At 35.3% G+C, this 22602-nt stretch overlaps 1 protein-coding gene and 1 pseudogene across 1 annotated transcript; one reads left to right on the top strand and one right to left on the bottom strand.

The window, feature by feature from the left end:
- Positions 1-1004: 1004 nt before the first annotated feature.
- On the bottom strand, positions 1005-21903 carry LOC121731203. Its single transcript, XM_042120558.1, has 12 exons — positions 21806-21903; positions 20313-20453; positions 20054-20112; positions 18409-18547; positions 16566-16759; positions 15504-15668; positions 11229-11265; positions 6350-6490; positions 5995-6053; positions 4360-4498; positions 2976-3169; positions 1005-1138 (listed from the first exon to the last, which is right to left on the bottom strand). The coding sequence occupies exons 2-12, from the start codon at positions 20451-20453 to the stop codon at positions 1021-1023; spliced, it is 1386 nt and encodes a 461-aa protein (XP_041976492.1). The 5' UTR covers positions 21806-21903; the 3' UTR covers positions 1005-1020.
- On the top strand, positions 11344-11458 carry LOC121731448 (annotated as a pseudogene).
- Positions 21904-22602: the final 699 nt, after the last annotated feature.

Genomic DNA, 22602 nt, shown 5'->3' on the forward strand with positions numbered 1-22602 from the left:
AGCCTGCTTTATGGATTTTTTTAAAATAATAAATTGATTCTTCCTTAAAATTGAAAAAGTTGAACAATATATAAAATCATGGATTGGTTAGTAAACACTTGGAATTTGGAAATATACCTATTCCTAAAAAGCCGCAATATTGCCTATGTTGCGGCTTTATAGGGGTAACACAGGTTGAAAAACACTGACCTATATAATAATTGCTTAGCTAGCAGCTCAGCAGGTTGGACGGTGCTAGGTGTACAGTCATCTTCATAAATATTCGTCAATTACGCTATCTTCCATCGGTAGTGTCACTAAATACACACAAGATATAAATCACAGCGGCCGCCAATTCGTGTGACAGGTTTATCGTATTGAAATCGTGATCGAAAGCTTTGAACGCGTGATGTATTTTGTATAGAATATTTTACATGTGAAGTATCATCGCTCATACGTACAATAACAGTTTCTGTGCTGATGGGGAGAAAGCGAGGAATAAATCCAATTTGTACCGGCGTATATCATGGTCAACGCAGCCTCACGATTTATTCACAATATTGTGCTCTTTATGGAGCTGCATGTTTTGAATCCATGGATCCATCCATGGATCGTGGATAAGGCGGAGATCATCGTAAAGTGAGCCGCACGTGTTACTCGTAGACTTCGGAAATACGAATGAGCTCTCAAGATTCATTCGTACGTACCATTGAAAAAAGTGATTCAAAATCCCGGTTTGAAGTAGCTGTATGGGAACTTTAGTTCAAAATGAATGAAACACATTACTTAATATAAATTATTTTGACTGCAATTTTGCCGTTGTAATAATAATATAGTATTGGTGCATGATGTTGACAAGTTTGTCCTAGTAGTAGGCAATTACAACCTTTTAAATCTATTTGACACTAAAGTAACATAAAGTTATGTACGGTTTAAAATATGATAAAAGTGCTTACGAAAATGTAACAAACAGTATAATTATTTTAATAATAAATTAAGCAAAGTTACAGTGCCTAGAGAAAAGCATTAAATATTTTATAATTATAAATCTAAATAATTTTTAAGTACTGCGGCTACTTGCTCCAAACCCTTTTTATTACATTTTTGATAGAAAGATTGTTGTTCCAATGTTTTAAACCAAGCGTGGGTTTTTGGGTACCTGTAAAGAAAAGTTCATTATTAGTTTATTAATAACAATTTTAGGTACTTAACCCACAAATTATGTCATTTCCAGAGACTGAAAGTATCTTCATACGAAAAAAGAGGTAACCTAATCAGACACACTTTTCCCTATGTAACTTTACTACTAAGATGAAGCCCGCAACTCCATTTCACCAAAATCTGTTTATTGCGCGGAAACTGTACTTTTTTGCAGAGAAAAGGTATCAGCTGTGTTCTTTCCCGGGGCCCAAATGTCTCAAATAAAATTTCAATAAAATCGGCAGTTTGGGCGTAAAGAGGTAACAGACAGACAGACTGGCACACATTCACATTCACAATATTATTATGGATAGTAATAGCTGTTCCAATAGTAGTAAATAGCATGTACCATCGAGGAAATTGATTCCAGCCTGCCTAGCATACGCCAACGAGATATCTCACTGTACATGTTTTCTCGATGTTTGATGGTTTGTCTCTTCATCTCTATTGACCCTAGCATGACAAACATTTTTCTCGCGTAGATCTATCATCGAAATAACACATTTTCATAGAGTTTTGTCGAGATAATGTCGAGATTTTGACAGTTTGAGACGAGTAGTTTTTAATTATCTCGAGAGTGAGATATCTCGTTGGCGTGTGCTAGGCAGGCACGGCAGTTGACAAACCTAATTTATTTGGTCGGCTTTTATCAATTATTCGATGTTAGCTGTGATCGCTCGGATGGGTTAGACTTAACGCGACCAAATTACTTAGGTCCGACATCTGCCTAGGAATCAACTTCCCTGATATGATAGTACAATTATAATTATTACTAGATGTCCCGCGCGGCTTCGCCCGCGTAAATTAGGAATTTTACGGAAACCGTACATTTTCCCATAAAAATAGCTCTTATGTCCCTACTCTCTTCACTTGGTCTACTCTATATCTGTGCTAAATATTGCCATAAAAATTGCTCCAGTAGTTCGTAATTTCTAATATTTCCCCCGTTTTTCCCACATTTTTCTGAGTTTCTTCGGTCGTATTAGTCTTAGCCTATCTTACTCGATAAATGAGCTATCTAATACTGAAATAATTTTTTTAAATCGGACCTGTAGTTCCTGAGATAAACGCGTTCAAGCAAACATACTCTTCAGGTTTATAATATTAGGTAGGTATATATTTATTTAAATTATCGCTTGACAAACTCGAGTCTGGATCTAAAAGACTATGAAAAGTACCAATAACATGGTATAATATGGTAGTGATGATGATGATGATGTTGATGATGAATGTAATTTGCATAGTAGCATATGCTTTCTGATCTTAAAACAACGCCGAAACTCCCAAACTTGTATCTATAAAGAATCAGGAGTTCTCTCAGCACCTTCCGAACCACGGTATACCAGGTATACCTCGGTGCAAAATCTCACTTGTTGGTAGCATATGCTTAGAATACTTCTCACGAAACCGAAGTCACCACATGTTCCCTATAAATGTCGAGGAGTTCCCTCTATTGCTTATGGATCCTTCATCAGATCACCACTTTTGTGAATATAATACCAAATTGGGATGATACCCTATGTACCAAAAGAAAAATTTTGAAAATCGGTTAACAAACGGCGGAGTAATCGTTGAACATAAGAAAACGAACATAATAACAATTTTGAAAGCCGGTTAAAATCTAGCCTATGTGTTATTCTGATGTATAAGCTATATTATTGTAAAGTTTTATTAAAATCCGTTCAGTAGTTTTTGCGTGAAAGAGTAACAAAAATCCATACATCCACACATCCATACATCCAAACAAACTTTCACCTTTATAATATTAGTAGGATATTTACATTGGAAATACTTACTTTTTAGCGTCTAAAGGTACGAGTCTGTCAATGGTAGATACTGTTGCGCCAACAGACAAATCTGCAAGAGTCAAGCTTTCTCCAGCTATGTATTTTGTATTTGAAAGGAACTCTTCTGTAAAATTGTAGGTCTCTTGTAGTTCTATTAATAGTTTTTCTGTTGGTCGTCGTACACCATCCTCGATAGCTGGTGCCTGAAGAAATATAATATCAAAATATGTAATCATAAGAAAATACAAGTTAAATACGACAAGTTTTTGTTAATATCACTCGACAATAATTATTGTTTATGAACAAACTATAATATTACGAGTTTTTATTTTAATCATGGTAGCGGTAGTAGTATAAACAATATAAGATGAAAAATCTTGCAACAGAAGTTGCACTATCCTATAGTTTCAGATTTCGTTGCTATTAAAAAACCTGGTACTATCAGAGAAGTTGATTCCTTGGCAGATGGATCACAACATTGAATTGACATGATCCGACCAAATGACGTTAGTCTGTCAATGTCAACTGCATAGGAATCAATAATTATTTTCTTTATGGTACATAATATTATATTAGTGACAGAGCGGCAGTTGGTGGTGGCAGAATAAAGCTTAGGCCAAACCTACGCGAACAGGCGTCTGCGAAGCGAAGCGTCAAGTTGTCAAATGTGTTTTTTATGTTTTTTGTATACAAAACACACATTTGACAACTTGACGCTCCGCTTCGCAGACGCCTGTTCGCGTAGGTTTGGCCTAAGCTTTAGTGTAAACACACTATGCGGAATTTCCGCGGCGGAAATTCCGCATGATTACGTCAGAAATGTCAAACGCATACAATATACCTAACGCGACGGAATTTCGGCATGGTGTGTCATCGGTAATTTTAAATAAGTACATTGCAGGCGTAATCCGAATGCCGAACTTGCCAAACTTCGGCCGCGTATTTTCGGTCTGGTGTTTTTTTTTTTTATGAAATAAGGGCAAACGACCAAACGGGTCACCTGATGGAAAGCAACTTCCGTCGCCCATGGACACTCGCAACATCAGAACAGCTGCAGGTGCGTTGCCGGCTTTTTAAGAGGGAATAGGGGAGGGTAGGGATGGGAAGGGAAGGTAATAGGGGAGGGTAGGGAAGGGGATTGGGCCTCCGGTAAACTCACTCGGCGAAACACAGCGCAAGCGCTGTTTCACGCCTGTTTTCTGTGAGAACGTGGTATTTCTCCGGTCGAGTCGGCCCATTCGTGCCGAAGCATGGCTCTCCCACGTCAAAAAGAGGTAGGTGTGCTTAGAGACTTAGAAGGGTTCAGTTGCACCTTTATTTTTGGAAAGCAGTTGAACAATAATTAACTGTATATTGTTTAAACAGCAAATATTTACAATAGTCTTTTACTCACCGTGACGTTCCTCATCCGCCTAAAAATGAGTGTATCGAAGTATAGTTTCTGATCGATCAGTGCTCTTTGTTTTACGTCCTTCGGGTACAGAGAGTGGTCCCGGCCATATTTTTCCGTTAGGTACGTCAGGATAACGTGACTGTCGACAAAAGAATATTGGAAGTCAAACATAACTAAAAGTCTACATTCTGAGAATGTATTGATGTACAAATATCCGCTTTCATGCAAAAGCTGCTGAGTTTAATACGAAACTCGATGTTGAAAATTTGTCGTGGTAGTACTAATTGTAATGAGACACTGAAGTTAAAGTGTAAATATATATTAGTTAGAAAATACAAGAATATTTTACAGATACAATTTTACCAGTTTTATAATTATTACAGTGAAGGTGTGAAACAGCGCTTGCGCTGTGTTTCGCCGAGTGAGTTTACCGAGGCCTAATTCCCTACCCTTCCCTATTGCCTTCCTTACCTCCCCTACCCTGTAATCCTATTCCCTCTTAAAAGGCCGGCAACGCACCTGCAGCTCTTCTGATGTTGCGTGTGTCCATGGGCGACGGAAGTTGCTTTCCATCAGGTGACCCGTTTGCTCGTTTGCCCCCTTATTTCATAAAAAAAGAACACAATATGTGCCCCTGCCCCCTACTCTGAGCCTAGGTCAGCTTACTGGGTTTTTTTTTTATGCGGCCCCTACTATGGGACCTCTTGTTCCCCCTTCCGAAGGGAAGAGACAATTCTTTACATGCTTCGTTATATCCAAACAGTTTTTACGTTTTATTACAAAAAGGTTTTTACAGTTTATGTTAATGATTCTATTTTACATAATTACTTTATGTTTTCTGCTAGTATCTTTTACATTTATTTTCTTTATCGTCTATTTCTATCACATATCTTTTAATCTTAATATTATAATATTCCATTTCTTTTCACATTTTAATTATTACAATTCTTTTAAACTGGTTGTTTTTACTGCTTACATGTCATAATATTTTAGAATTTTAATACATAATTTTATTACAATTAATGTATACCTTTTTCCTTACTGTTTATTCTTAACATTAAAACAATTTAATATTACTATATTTATCTCAGACTTTTCCAATATACAATGAATAGCGCGGAGTATTCGGTGCGATTTGTGTATTGCTAAATTATTTATCTACTAAATAATTCCGTACAATTGAGTGGGAAGCATCACTTTGTTTTGTAATTTATGATCAATAGCAGTGGCATGGCATTTACATTAATATTACGATAGTTATTACGATACGACATAATTATTACGATAGTTTATTTCACTATACATATTGTCTATACATTTATAATATCATATACTTTTATATTGTTCATTAATTGACAGCTTACTGGGGTTGGTTTCTCATTAGAAGATCCACACTCTTATTGCTTACTACAAGGTTTGTCCTTGCCCGTTATGCCGATTTTCCAATGTATCGGAGAAGGAAACTGTGTAGTGTGTAGGTATAGAAGGCAATGAATATGAACCTAATAGTTACTTTTGATATCGTTTCTTAAATGACACGAAATTCCCTATTATTTCAGTTCGTAACTATACGACAATAATTAGGGACAACTAGTAGATTATACCTATATAAATAGTAAATATTTTAACACTAACCTGTCATGTAAAGTTAAATCTCCATCTACGAGTACAGGTATTGTATGAAGTGGATTTATCTGAAAAAATAACGATACAACATACTCTACCTATATAAAATGATCAATATAATATATTTTATTGTAAGCAAGACTTAGTATTGTTAAAAAAATGCTATAAAGTATAACCTATGTAGTATTCAGTATGTTACCTACTTTAGAAACTGGCGTCTCGACGAAATAGATAAACTACTGACACTTAAGAAAAAAAGCTGTGGCATAAAAACTTATGTTTTTGAGTAAAGAGCTTATAATCAGAAAGATTATAAAACTTATATTATAAAAGTCAACTTCAACTTTATATAGAATTAGAGTACCTTACGAAACTCTGGCGTCAAATGCTGCTTTCCAAAATAGTCTACGTCAATAATATCCAGCGTAATATTGAGAATATCAGCCAGCATCAACACAGACCGTGACGCCGGGCTACCTTCTAAAATGTACAGTTTTAGTGTCATCTGAAACAAATCTTATATCTTTAAACGAGCAATTCTTGTATATGTCGTAGGATGATTTGATAAATCCGTGTTTTCGCGAAATCCCTAGAATTTTCGCGAAAATTCGATTTATCAAATCATCCTACGATGTCGTAGGATGATTTGATAAATCGAATTTTCGCGAAAATTCTAGGGATTTCGCGAAAACACGGATTTATCAAATCATCCTACGACATATATATATATAATTGGAATCTCGGAATCGGCTCCAACGATTTTCATGAGTATACAGGGGGTTTCGGGGGCGATAAATCGATCTAGCTAGGAATCATTTTTAGAAAATGTCATTTTATTCGTGTTTCATCGAATACCGAGCAAAGCTCGGTCAAATAGCTAGTTATTATTAATAGAGTTCACTGCACATTATATTATTATGGTCGCTGTTAAATATTTCTGTATTAAGTAAGTAAGTTTTTTCTCGAGTTATGAATGCAGTCTTGTTAGATTAAGAAAAACAGAGAACATCATTTAGAAATTATATATAAAGAACATGACTTCATAACTGCATTCATAACTTAATACGTATTTTTTCTTTGGGATCATATATATTATTTGGCTTACACACTTAACTGCGTCCAATTATAATACTTAATTAGAAATATTATACTTACATTCAGAAGCCATCAGAGTTATTGCTAATTAATACAAAGTGTAACATAAAAAAAAAAATTATACATATATTTTAAGTGGTAGAGCCATGCTTCGGCACGAATGAGCTAGCTCGACCCGAAAAATACTACGGGCTTACAGAAAACCGGCGTGAAACAGCGCTTGGGCTGTGTTTCGCCAAGTGAGTGAGTTTACCCGAGGCCCAATTCCCTACCCTTCCCTTCCCTATTCTCTTCCTCCCCTACCCTGTAATCTTATTCCCACTTAAAAGGTCGGCAACGCACCTGCAGCTCTTCTGATGTTACGTGTGTCCACGGGCGACGGAAGTTGCTTTCAATCAGGTGACCCGTTTGCTCGTTTGCCCCAATATTTCATAAAAAAATTGATCTGACTGTAGTTAATCGACATAAACTACCAAATATTTGATGCGGTGTTCTCCAATATAATTAAGTAAGACAAACTTTAAATCATAAGAGGAATTATTATTATTTTATTTTTTTTATTTTTTATTTTAAGTTTAAAGGCTTTAAACAATTTTTGTTTAAAAATAATATTTTTTCTCTTATTCGTTATCCTTAAGATTTTCTATACAGTATTGGCGTTTTTATCTACAAAGTTCATGAAAAGTGACCAGATCAACTACTTAACAAGGTCCCATTTTTACTATTAGGGTAAGGAAAGGGAAAATTTCTCTCTTTTTCATTTTCTTTTTTTATCACATTTTGCTGACGCGGACGAAGTCGCGGGCAACAGCTAGTGAATAATAAAAATCCTACTTATATCGTACTTATAGAACTTATGAAGGACTGTGCGCAAAATGGAACAAAAAGAATTGTTATGAATACAATAATTTGGTCTGTAAAATTATATTTTTAAATTATCCTATATTTTAGCATATATACTTATTATAATTAAAATATTATACAATAATATAATATATTGCATCGTCGATCTAAGATATCTACACTGTACACATAATATTATTATATCCCTTTCAGTGAAGGATTGTTGCTCTAGGATGCTCTAGGCGTATAATTCGCTTATCGGCTATACTTAGCTTCAAGGGCAAACTACCGAGTATGTTTACTACTCGACCAAGCCAACTAGACGACTGCCAAATCATGCTCTCTCGCACTTATGCATTGCTAGCGACGTGCGTAAGTGCGAGAGAGCAAGCTTTGACATTCGTCTAGTTGGCTTGGTCGAGTAGTACTAGTACTTAACTATTATCTATTCTGTGGACTTGGGTACTAGCTAAACTTCACATTCAAAATATTATGTTTTAGTATTTTATTTGTTCGCAATGTTATTCCTTATTATTATTATAAACACAATTACAAGAGTTATAAATCTATGCTTTCAATCATAATAGCGAACGTTCAAAGCATATTAAAATTTATTGTTAGGTACCGATGAATCTAAATTATAATTATTTTAAATTCAAAATTCTTGAAACTATCGGCTGATTAAATATAATATACGACATAGGAAATACCCAAAAGTACTTACGATAGTTTGTTTTTAGTAATACAGCGTCTAACACAGTCCACGCCTCTCACAATACTAGATTGAGCATTCCGATTCAGTCGTATAAATTTTCCGCAAGAGTATAATATAATTATGATTAGACAAGTCGCTTATCGCAATTAAGTATGCACTATACATACCATTAAAATATCAATATTCATTCATGATTCACTATGACTATGTAATGTACTTTTATGGCAAATCATGGTTTTTAAAAATAACAGATACTGAGCAAATAATTGTAAATTATTACTAGCAGTTTTGTGAGTTTCTAAGAAATTGGTAAAATTATTAAACTGGCGTCAGTAGGACTCAGGCAGGGCCCCCGTTACCATATGTGCATTGTGTGCAATGCGCGCCAAAGGGGCGCCAAAATCCTTTTTTCGCACACAGGCGCCAGTAGCCCTTACGGGGCCCTGGATTCAGGATTCAAGGCACGCCGCACGCAACCTCATCGAAAACTCGTAATCAGGGAAACCGTTGGCATATGGGTAGACCATGAATTATAGTAGGATTTAGGACGCACATAATGATTTTATTTTTCCTGAAATTATGTCGGTCTCAGAATTCCACGCGGGCGAAGCCGCAGGCAAAAGCTAGTTTCTTAACATAAAGTATTTTAAGTTGCCCCGTCGTTTTGATTAAATATTATTTAAATATTAAAATTTTAATTTACAATTATTATATTATTTTAAATAACACTTATTTTTGTTACACCTTGTATATATATATATATATATATATATATATATATATATATATATATATATATATATATATATATATATATATAATATAACAAAAATAAGTGATAATACTTTAGGGTGTGTACGTGTTCCTTGTAGAGAAAAAAATTACAATACAAAAGTGAAAAAAAAAATTCGTCTTTCAGCGCTGCTACTTTCACAGGGAACTCTCTACAAGGAACACGTACACACCCTAAAGTATTATCACTTATTTTTGTTACACCTGTATATATATTATAATTTATACTTGATTGGAATCTCGGAATCGGCTCCAACGATTTTCATGAAATTTTGTTTTAGGGGTTTCGGGGGCGATAAATCGATCTAGCTAGGAATCATTTTTAGAAAATGTCATTTTATTCGTGTTTTATCGAATGCCGAGCAAAGTCGGTCACCTCTGTCAAACAGCTAGTTAGCTATAATTCAGGGGTGGCCAACTTGATTAGACCTAAGATCTACTGTTTACTAACGAAACCCAGTGCGATCTACCAAGTACCTACATAATTCTTGATATCTTAAATGAAACATCCGTAGTTTAGTACACAATCATGTATTTTTTAATTTGACCATTTTTAGTAGCCAGTCTGGTCTAATTATTTATGTTTTTTGCCTGGCCACTATCGACTGGACTAACATCGACCGGTTAGCCACCCCTGAGTTACCTATATATTTATTATAAAGCTGAAGAATTTGTAGAACACTGGTCAGTTTTTGTCTTGGGTACTCTTATTTATCGAGGAAGACTTTAGACTTTAGACCATAATATTATAAGATCACGCTGCGACCAATAGTCGAGTGAAGAAACAGATGAAACGTACTCTCACTTCGCGTTTTAGTTTAGATTTGGTTTTCAATTTCACAGAACACTAGGAATAAGCACAAGCTAGATATACCGAATTTGGCATTTAAACCAAGCTCCTACAAGTTTGCAATATACATTTTGCATATACATACTTGTTTTATTTAATTAGATATTTTTAGGCGTTCAAAAAATCGGAATCGGAAAATGTTGGTAGAAAATTATTGGTACTGTATATGAAAAGAAAAATCTTGGATTAGATGAAATGGTGATAATTGGTGCATTTATTTAAGTCTCCAAAAAACGAATTAATTGTAGTATTAAGTGACTTTTGATTATGCATATTTTGTGCCGACCATTTTTCGTGCAGATTTGCATGTGTCAGAAATTGCTTAGGCTTGCAAATTAAAAGTATTGTATAAATCATAAACACCAGTAATAAGACATGATTTATTACACTAGTAAATACAATACAAACACTTTAATACTTTACAAGTACAATTCACTTAGCTTTTCCTCATTCAAATCCTCATTTAAATTTTTATAATTTATTAGAATTAGATTACCTTATATTAAAAAAAACTACAACAACAAACAATAACACGTTGCGCCAGACAGGCAGACAGTAATAATATTAGCACGGATATTATGGAACTATGGATATTTTCAAATAATAATGAAAAACACGTTATGCAGTGATTAAGTAGAAGAAAAAATATTTTGTAGTACGCGTGGTAATTTAAATATAATCTTCCATACCTATGGACGATTAATCAATCAAGAACAAATCAAGAAAAACGAATAGCATATCAGCCACGATACGAATTTCGCGTTATGGTCTTTTGGTGATTGCCAGAACGCGTCGTGGCCGTTTTCATTAGAGCCACGACGCGAATTTCGCATGGTGGCTGTTTCACTGTGACCACAACGCGTTGTGAGCCATTTTTTCGCTCATTGAGCGATTTCGGTCTTTGAGCGTAACATATATAAAGCGGGTTGTTTGATGGAGGGGGCTCACTCTCTCTCTTTTGCCGTAAGTCTTGTCACTCTGCCTCCTGTCAATATGAATTGGCTCCGAGTACTTCGAACAAAGATCGTTATAAGTTAAGTATTTAAAGTATTTTATTGGTTTAAACGCTTCTAGGCCTTTTGGCTAAAATCAAAGTGTTAATATCTGTTCTTTTCAGCTTAATAATTGGTTTTTCAGAAAAGTTGTTCTGATTGCTTATGAAAATGAGGAAAAGCTAAGTGAATTGTACTTGTAAAGTATTAAAGTGTTTGTATTGTATTTACTAGTGTAATAAATCATGTCTTATTACTGGTGTTTATGATTTATACAATACTCTTAATTTGCAAGCCTAAGCAATTTCTGACACATGCAAATCTGCACGAAAAATGGTCGGCACAAAATATGCATAATCAAAAGTCACTTAATACTACAATTAATTCGTTTTTTGGAGACTTTTCCGATGGTGCCGATAATAAATGCACCAATTATCACCGTTTCATCTAATCCAGGATTTTTCTTTTCATATACAGTACCAATAATTTTCTACCAAAATTTTCCGATTCCGATTTTTTGAACGCCTAAAAATATCTAATTAAATAAAACAAGTATGTATATGCAAAATGTATATTTCAAACTTGTAGGAGCTTGGTTTAAATGCCGAGGCATTCCCATAAAAGAGCAAATATTTAAGAAATAAGTAAGTAAAATAACAGCAAACTATACTTTCTGCTGTCTTATTGATGTGTGTTTCACGATATCGATCCTCAATAAATTGAATTGGTATAATCATAAAGATTGCAACCACGAAAAACGTCTTGATGAATATTATTCTTAGTGGTAGTTATGTAGCAGGTTATCAGTAATCAAGCTCCACTTTCTTTTGGCGCAAAATAGAGCAACATCATAGTAACACCATAGTGTATATAATATAGTACAGTTCTAAAAGCCACTTGGCTTACGAAATTCATGACAGGCCACCGCCACATTTTTAAAAGTCATACTGTTTCACATTGGTTTCGCGTTCTTGCTCCCAGGACAATGTCTTGCTTTCTTTGATAAAGTTCCAGTTGCAGTTGCAGTATTGCAGTTTCCAGTTGCAATAAGATCCTTGTAGCTATGTATTTTTAGAGTGATGAAATTATTGATAATCGACAAAAGGATTAGCATTAAGCACGCTCGCGCGCAGTTATCAACGGGGAAATCCCTCTACATCCGAAAAATTATAGAAAAACTCATGATTTTCATTTGCAAATAAAAAACCGTTGTGTCATTCCAGTCATAAAATATCGAAGTATTTGTATTTTAAATCATTACAATCATAACTCTGCGACTCGTTTACTCATATGAGTTATTGTGAAAATATATGCATTTAAGCGAAGGATTTTCATTCTGAATAGATTCCAGTAGAGTTTTCAGTAAGCTTCACAACAAATCAATTGCGATTACTTATTTGAGAATTATAAGTTTTTCTTTTATTTTATTTTTTTGTGATTTTTAGATTTATGATTTTTATAACAATTTGATTTTATGCTACAAATAACAAATTATTAATATCTTACTTTAGTTCTTTCGGGGATACATATTTTGTGTGTATTCAGGTGGCCCCAAAACTATATTATTCTATTGACCTGAGCCCACTCTGCCGTGCCGTAATGATGATCTGTGAACTACAAATTCCAATCGAATACATCACTGTCGACGTCTTGGGTAAAGAGAATTTGAAATAAGAATATGTAAAGGTTTGTTACTTTTTATTACATAACACGTTATACTAAACAAGGGTACTTTAATGCCCTTGTTTTCAATTATTTTTAAATTCGTAATACATGTGTCATGTGTAAACCCCTAATAATATTATTGTTACGGACGCACAGAGCCATCTAGCGGCAAACTAGCGAAACTGATCAGGGGACACACTACACATAAATCCCCTCCTCGAAACTAGATGGCGCTAGGTGGTACATGCTCGAGCCTCCTAGAAAGTTCCCATACTTGTTTACTTGTTTACATGAATCGGGAACTTTCTGGAATTCGTCTCGCCATATAAAAAGCCGCAGGTAGACGGCCCGGCGATTCAGTTCGATCTGAGCGATATTCGAGGCGATTTCGGAGTGACAACAAGTGATCAATAGTGAGTGAACCAGTGAAACCTGCGACTTGGTTACGACTTAGGATAGTGATAGTGCTTAGTGATTGGACCTAGTGATTAGTGTTTGGACTTAGTGCTAAGTGTTTGGACCTAGTGTGTGCTTGTGTGACCTAGACTTAGTGAATAAAGTCTTCAAGAGAGTCAGCAGGTCTTTCTCTCCAAATCCTCGAACCCTAGCACGTAAGATTATTATAGTGTAATAAAAACAGCTATCTTATTCCGGGACTCAAAGTATATCTTTTTCCGGGACTCAAAGTGTCGTCACTCCAAATTTAATCTCAATCTATTCAAATAGGACATAATTTGATTTAGATATACTCTTTCGTATTTTTATTAATATTTATATTGTATCAGCTATTTAGAAACGGTAGGCGCTCGAACATCGAGGAGGCCCAATCTTCTACCCCATTCCCTTCCCTTCCCATCCCTACCCTCCCCTATTACCCTATTCCCTCTTAAAAGGTCGGCAACGCACCTGCAGCATACCTGAATATATATATATATATATATATATATATATATATATATATATATATATATATATATATATATATATATATATATATAGTGCACAGTTTATAGACTTGCAGCACTAGTAACTCTCTTAGTGGCTCCAGGTTTTCAGGTTTTACTAAAAATAATAATAATAGCTCCCACACCGGTTTCGGTGACGGTTGCCGGTTTCATTGAAACCAGGACAGCTACGCAAGAGTAATTTTATAGTGCCCAAGTGTGTGCGCAGTACACAAGAGCACTCTCTATTCCTTTACTCTCATAACCCAGTGACACGGACGACCGTCACGACTGGCGAGAGATCAGGCGCAGGACCGACTTTTTACATGCCCATCCGACGCATGGATCATCTTACTTGTCAGACAATCAGGTGATCAGCCTGCATTGTCCTAACCCTTTTCTTTGACTATAATAAAAAAAATATCATTTACGTGGGAGAGCCATGCTTCGGCACGAATCTGTCTGCTCGACCGGAGAAATACCACGTTCTCACAGAAAACCGGCGTGAAACAGCGCTTGCGCTGTGTTTCGCCGAGTGAGTGCCTTTACCGGAGGCCCAATCCCCTACCCTATTCCCATCCCTACCCTCTCCTATTACCCTATTCCCAAAGGCCTAAAAGACCTAAAAGGCCGGCAACGCACCTGCAGCTCTTCTGATGCTGCAAGTGTCCATGGGCGACGGAAGTTGCTTTCCATCAGGTGACCCGTTTGCTCGTTTGCCCCCTTATTTCATAAAAAATAATTCTTTGAGTAAAATGTAAGTAAAAAGTATATTGACTTAATAAATTAAATGTATAAGGTCCACGTGCTTTTTTTTTACTTTTTTAAAAAAAGGTTACCAAAGGACAGAGTCATGTACCAAAAGAAAATACGATCTTGGAGATAACAGAGAATCAAGTACTTCTTCTAAACTATCTTCACCTGCAAGGATAAGTAAAGGTCTAGCTGCCTATGAAGAGTCAATTGACGAGTCACCGGAAACATCTGTCAATAAATCATCTACCCCTTGAAAACCATCGTCATCTAAGCATATTTCGAAAAGTACTGTTAACGAATCAGTTGACGAGAAATGTGTTAATGACGACAAGACTAAAACAGGAAATTACACGTCAAAAATTTCATTTGTTTTCAGGTCGCTAAGAAAAGAAACAGTTATTTAATTGAATTGCTTGTACTTAAGTATTCGATTACTACATTTCAAAATATCTTAAAGCACTTTAGCTAATTTAACCAGGTCATGTTGGTTCATTTTGGACGTTAAGAATAAAGTACCAGCTGATAAGAGACAATAATGGATGGTAAGCAAAAATCACTGTTAAGAAATATATAAAGTGATGGTACGCAGCAAAAATGACCTTTTCCTTTTTTGGAGGTTAGCGACTTTTCCAGGCTCTAAATTTTTAAAGTTAGTACTGCTATTCGCTGAAGCGCCGCTTATCTTCCAAACTAATGTGATATTAGATTGGGTATTAGCTTCAAAAAATGATAACAAAATCATCCAATGGGTTTCGGAAATTCCAAAATCGGTCAATAGATTGTAAAGATATTATTTTTTTTCCAAAAATTAAAACTTTAAAACGATCTCTCCTAAAGTTGCCTCACTGGAGGTTAGTGACTTTTACTTTCCAGTGTCGATATTATACTTTAATGTACTAATATCAATTCGGTGAATTATATCGAGGAAGTTATTCAGTATGGCCTTCAGTTTTTCCTTTCCTTCCATATTCTTGCTCTGGTAGAATGATTGTTTCTGCATCTCCTGCATCCAGGCTACAGTTTTCGGGAATCTGAAATAAAAAAAGAATGATTGAAAAAATGTTCACACATTTTGTCATTCTTTCGAAACCTATTTTATGTTTTTTAATTTTTTAAGTCTAGCTAAAACTCGGGATCGGCTGAACCGACTTGGCTAATTTTAGTCTTGAAATATTTGTGTCCAGGGAATTACGCAGAATCAGATGATTCTGCGTAATTCCCAAAAGTAAGTAAGTACAATCTTATCTTTGTATATAAAATTCTCGTGTCACAGTGTTAGGCCGCGTACTCCTCCGAAACGGCTTTACTGATTTTAACCAAATTTTATATGCATATTCAGTGGGTCTGAGAATCGGCTACTGAGTACTAATTATTATATTGATAAGTGCATTTGTTGAATAAATAATAGTAAATTATAACACACTCGAGACTGACGGCGACCATTGTTTGTGCGACAGGATAGCGATGGACGTTGTCATGCTGACATACTTATTTAGTCACTTCAATAAAATAATACGGGCGAAATACTTTATTATATGCCAAAGAAACGTTTGCCGGGACAGCTAGTCTATTGTTTAAATAAAAATGGATTTTCAATTGTGTTAATTACGCTAAAACTCGAAAACGGCTGAACGGATTGGGCTAATTTTAGTCTTAAAATATTTGTAGAAATTCAGGGAAGGTTTTAAAGTGACACGAAGTTCACCGGAACGGCTAGTATATGTATAAAATTCTCGTGTCACAACTCACAACGTGTTTGTGCGCGGACTCTTCCAAAACGGCTCAACCGATTTTAATGAAATTTTGTATGTACCTACATTCGTTAGGCCTGAGAATAGGTTTTTATCTACTTTTTATATTGGTACTAGAAATAATTTATATGGCAAAACAGTTTGCTGGGTCAGCTAGTACTATTATGTTTTACTCACTTCTTCCCATCAACTCGAACAATATCGTTGGCAGTCGACAATATTCCGATGAGTGAGATATCAGCAATGGTCATGTGGTCGCCGGCGACGAATTTGGTGCGGGACAGAAATTGTTCCAGGAACTCGAACATTTCAACTAGTGCCTTGATTACTTTTTGGGACGGAACCCTTACTCCCTCGAACATTGCTGGGTACTGAAACGTCGACATTCAATAAGTATCTGGGGAGAGTCATGCTTCGGCACGAATGGGGCGCTCGATCGAGGAAATACCACGTTCTCACAGAAAACCGGCGTGAAACAGCGCTTGCGCTGTGTTTCGCCGAGTGAGTGAGTTTACCGGAGGCCCAATCCCCTATCCTATTCCCTTCCCTACCCTCCCCTATTCCCTTCCCTTCCCTTCCCTTCCCATCCCTACCCTCCCCTATCACCCTATTCTCTCTTAAAAGGCCGGCAACGCACCTGCAGGTCTTCTGATGCTGCGAGGTGGCCCGTTTGCTCGTTTGCTCTCTTATTTCATAAAAAAAAACATATCGTGTAAAGTGTATTTCTGTTTTACAGGGTGTAAAAAAACTAAGTGATAAAACTGTAGGGTGTGTAATGTGCATATTTCTTTGTGACAGAAGCAGTGATAAAAGAGCATTTTTTTCGATTTGTATGGGCAAGCTTTAAGCCTTGGCTTGCCCATACGAATCGCAAAAAAATGCTCTTTTACTATGGGCAAATGCGTGAAGCTCATCTTTCAGTACTGCTACTTTGACAATGAACTCTATGTAACAAGAGATATTACATCCACACCCTAAATACATATAGATACTACATTATATTTACAAGGGTCTGTGCTAGCGAAAACACGATATCTTAAACATATCTCGATACAAAAAAACACAAAGATGCATCTACACGAATATATTTTCATTTCTTTTGAAAACAATGCATTCAACTCAGCCCTGAATTTATGTATAGGCATTAGGCAGTGTAGGTGGCAGTATATTATTAGGCAGTATATTAGGCATGACTCATGGCCTATGGACGGTAGCGTCCTTGGATGACGGTAGAGTTCATACATAGGGGCTGCAAAATTAAAGTAGCTTATATAGTAAGTCTTCTCGACCTGGCAAGGGAGGCTTCATACTGGTGGATAAGAGGAAAAAGAAGCCCGCCGCCCGCAACCATCGCGGCACCGCGCCCTATGTACCTGAGCTGCGTCTGCGGAGCGAGGGCCCCGCGACGCCCCTGTACATATCTCGCCTGCACTGGTACATGGAGGTCGAGGACGTCGTGAACTACATCAGTAAGAAGACATCCCTCCACTTGAGGGTCGAACGTCTGCAGTCTCGCCACAAGGTCAACTTCAGTTCCTTTGTGGTGAGAGTTTCGACGCATCTTCTGTCGACCTTTGAAGCGGAGGAATTCTGGCCGACTGATGTGGTCTACCGAAGGTTCCGGGGAAGACTCCGGAATGAAGCGCGCATCACGTCGCCGATAACTCGTGATAAAGTGTAGTTATTAATATTAAGTGTATGTATATTATGTATGTTAGTCATTAAGGTATAATATATTGTATGGGCCTATGTAGCATGTTATAAATAAATAAATATAAAAAAATGCATAGTATATACTCATATAATATAAATCCGGCCCTGATTCAACTGAGTTTTACTTTTAATAAATTATATTATAAAATTCTAATAACCAGGTACGGTACTAGTGAATTTTTAAACATGTTTTGTATTTATGTAGTTCAAAAGCTATCGAGATATATCGGGAGAAGAATGACTTTATACTTTTTACTTTATTCGCCCTCTTAATAGAAGAGTACAAAATATTGACATGATAACTTACAGTGATGGCCCTCACTCTGGTGAACAGAAGCGCCTCGAAATAAAGTTTTTGATCAACAAGTGCTCTTTGTTTCAAGTCCTTAGGGTACCAAGGTTCAGTCTTTCCATATTTCTCAGTCAAGTAAGTAAGTATGACGTGACTGTAATAACGAAATAATTAATTAAAACATGAAAATCTTTGTACTTTTAACACTGCAGTACACGCGTGGACTACCAAGTACCATGGTAGACCAGGGTCACTTTTTCAGCGATATTTTTTCAGTAAAGCTCGCTAGAAACTTGCCATTCCAGGTAATCCTCTACATATCATCATATTTCAAATAAATTATAAATTTGACAAAACCTCAGTATCTCCTGTAACCTGATAGTCGATTGAAATTATAGATATTTAGCATCAAAAACGCTGGACTACCATAGTAGTCCGCGCGAGTACTGGTGTACTAAATTCGACAATGTATATTTTGTTTAATTATTGATTATTGATTTGTACGTTTTTATTGTTTATGATTGTATATTTTATGCATTTTTACTAAAATGCATTTATGATAATTTGATTACAAATACTAAAAATTTAATTTTTTACAGATTGACGTCGTAACCGTATTATGACTAACCAGATACATAGTAAATCTCACCAAATCGCAAAAATATAATTAGAAAATTATTAAAAAATTACATATTAAACTAGTGTTAAGTATTTAATTAATCAATAAATAAACTATTCTGTAGTTTTCCCAATGAAAGTTAGGGCCATCTGTGCCGGTTGTCTAATTACCGCGTCAAGCTTTTGATGTGAATTTTGAAATGGAAAATTGCGATCTAAGTTGGCTGCTGTAACTAAATAAGCGATCAAGAGTAATACAAGTGACAAATATTGACAAGTTTTGTAAACCCCAGTATAGTAGTCATACTTGTATGAAAATGAGCTAATCCGGTGACTTCTGAAGTTAAGGGGCGTTTATTCTTAGAAAAAAATAATCAAAATATAAAAATAATTAAGTTTATAAATAGAAAAAAAAACTTATAAGTATTTTATGTAGTAAAGTTCAGGATTTTTTAAGAATCCAATACAATTTAACCCCACTGATAAGACGTATGTGTCAATGTCAACGCTGCATGTTAGCCCAAATTTGATCGCCAAGAAAGTGGTGATAGATTCATCATTTCTGGTTTTATTCTGACCTGTAACTAGGATCGAATCTTGAATAACATAAAACAAACAAAAATCTAACTTATTTTATTTTCACGTAAGGAATACACATGTTTGATTTCATCAGTACGATTTTGGTCACATTTTCATAGAAATTCACAAATTTGTTGATTTTTCAGTAATTTAATAATTAATTAAATAGTTTTTGATTATTCAAGTAAGCTATTTAATTATATTTTTTATTTTATTTGTCATTTTAATTGAATAATAAATATTATGAAAACAATTAACATTTAGATGGCCTACCATTGTAGGCCACGCGAGTACTCGTGTAAAAAAAGGGGCGCGTGTACTGCAGTGTTAACTAACTTTGATTTAAAAAAAAATGGGGCTTACAAAGGGAGATAAATTATATTTAAAAATATTTTTATATTTTTACGGTAAAATAATATACAATGTAATTTTAATATTAGAAAATTATAATATGATCTTTTACCTGTCGTGAATCACTAAGTCACCATCTTCGAGCATTGGTACTGTGTGCATTGGGTTTTTCTGAAAAAAAAAAAAACTCATGAAAATTCGTAAGGCTGTTTACACACACGCCGCAGTGCTACTTTTTTGCTAGGCATAGATACCATTCATATTTTATATTTATGATTTTTTTTGATTACCGATTCCGCTGTTTTTTTTTAACAAACATTATATTATAGGGGATGGATCATAATCCAGGCAGAAGATTTTGAGTAACCCACCTTCAGGTATTCTTCACTCATGTGCTCCTTATTGAGTAGTTTTGTGTCGATGTATTCAACAGGGATTTTGAGAGCTTCGCACGCCATCATCACAGCCCTGCATGGGGGACTCAGGTCATCTGAATAAAACTTTGGTGCCATCTGTAAAGTAGTAAATATAATTCAATAATAAATATATTATGTATGATAAAAAATATATAAAATTTTAACATAGGGAGGATTAATCAAGCTTGGTAGTGCAGTCGCGATAACATAATAAAATTCTTAATATGAGTTTTGCACTATATAGTACAAACATTTTAAAAGAAGTGCAACTCTACATCCTGAAGTAGGTATTAAAACTTATTCAATATTCATATTTAAACTTGTTGTAGAATAAATAATATCTACAGTCTACACTGTACACATTATATTATATCCCTTTCAGTGAAGGATCGTTGCTCTAGGATGCTCTAGGCGTATAATTCGTATATATTCAGCGGGGCTAAAATGGTCGCTTTAAAGAATCATGATATGAATCATAATATGATTCATTTTTCTAAAACCGTAAAATGCAACTCTGCTTGCAATTCATTTCTGTATTTTTGTACTGAATTGACATTTGTCAGTTTGACAGTTTTGACAATTCATTTGCTGAATTGATTGAGAGGAATTGCTAAATGTGACCATTTTAGCCCCGCTGTGCTATCGGTTATACTTAGCTTCAAGGGCAAACTACCGAGTATGTTTACTACTCGACCAAGCCAACTAGACGACTAACAAATCATGCTCTCTCGCACTTATGCATTGCTAGCGACGTGTGTAAGTGCGAGAGTGCAAGCTTTGACTTTCGTCTAGTTGGCTTGGTCGAGTAGTACTATAATAGTACTTTACTATTATCTATTCTGTGGTACTAGCTAAACTTCACATTTTAAAATATTATTTATTTACTTATTATTATTATTATAAACACAATAACAAAAGTTAATAATAATAAGTTTATGTCTCCCAAAAATTACATATTATGCAATTAGTGGGAGACATGGAGCCCAAAATAAGCCAAGGCCTGTATATTGGTACCCCAGGCCCCCCCTCACAAACAATGGAGTAACAAAGTAACAACTAATAATATTATAATATTCTATAGCCTTCTCTATAGCAATTTATTCTTACATTTAACTTAACTACGTGTGTGTGTGTGTGTTTAATCATAATAGCAAACGTTCAAAGCATATTAAAAATTATTGTTAGGTACCGATGAGTCTAAGTTATAATATACTAGCTGTCCCGGCAAACGTTGTTTTGCCATATAAATAATTTTTGGTATGAAAATTGTTGGCCGATTCTCAGACCTACTTAATATGCTCACAAAATTTCATGAGAATCGGTCAAGCCGTTTCGGAGGAGTACGGGAATGAACATTGTGACACGAGAATTTTAAATATAATATTTTAAATTCAGAATTCTTGAAACTATCTGCCGATAGGACATAGGAAATACCCAAAAGTACTTACGATACCTAGTTTGTTTTTAGTAATACAGCGTCTAACACAGTCCACGCCTCTCACTATACTAGATCGAGTATTCCGATTCAGTCGTATAAATCTTCCGCAAGAGTATAATATAATTATTATGATGAGACAAGTCGCTTATCGCAATTAAGTATACATCATAAAGTTAATATACCTAGCGGAATTGAGAAACAAAGGCCTGAGTAAGAGAGATGTCACTATCAGTAACACTGCATGGTAAAGAGAGACGTGTGATACATGTCAGCAGCACTCTTTATTTGACGTCCAGTCGGCACGTACCGCATGTTGACAATTTAATCTCATAAAAATCACGTGCTTGTGTAAGTGAATACGTACACATATTTTTACACACAGATGAAACCAATTTCGGTTACGTTTGACAGCTCGAGATTGTTGCTCTATTCCCCTAGGTATATTAAGTTTATGGTATACATACCAATTAAAATATCAATATTCATTCATGATTCACTATATATCACTATGTAATGTACCTTTATGGCAAAGCATGGTTTTTAAATAACAGATACTGAGCAAATGATTATAAATTAATACTAGCAGTTTTGTGAGTTTCTTAGAAATTGGTAAAAAATAAAAATATTAAACTGGCGTCAGTACCTAGGATAAGGCACGCCGCCACACGCGCACGTCTGATCGCGCCCTTAGCGTGAATTATCACGCTAAGATAGAGATATAGCCTATAGCCTTACTCGATAAATGAGCTATCTAACACTGAAATAAGTTTTTAAATCGGACCTGTAGTTCCTGAGATTAGCGCGTTC

Source organism: Aricia agestis, chromosome 10, assembly GCF_905147365.1.
Source record: "Aricia agestis chromosome 10, ilAriAges1.1, whole genome shotgun sequence".
NCBI lineage: Eukaryota > Metazoa > Arthropoda > Insecta > Lepidoptera > Lycaenidae > Aricia > Aricia agestis.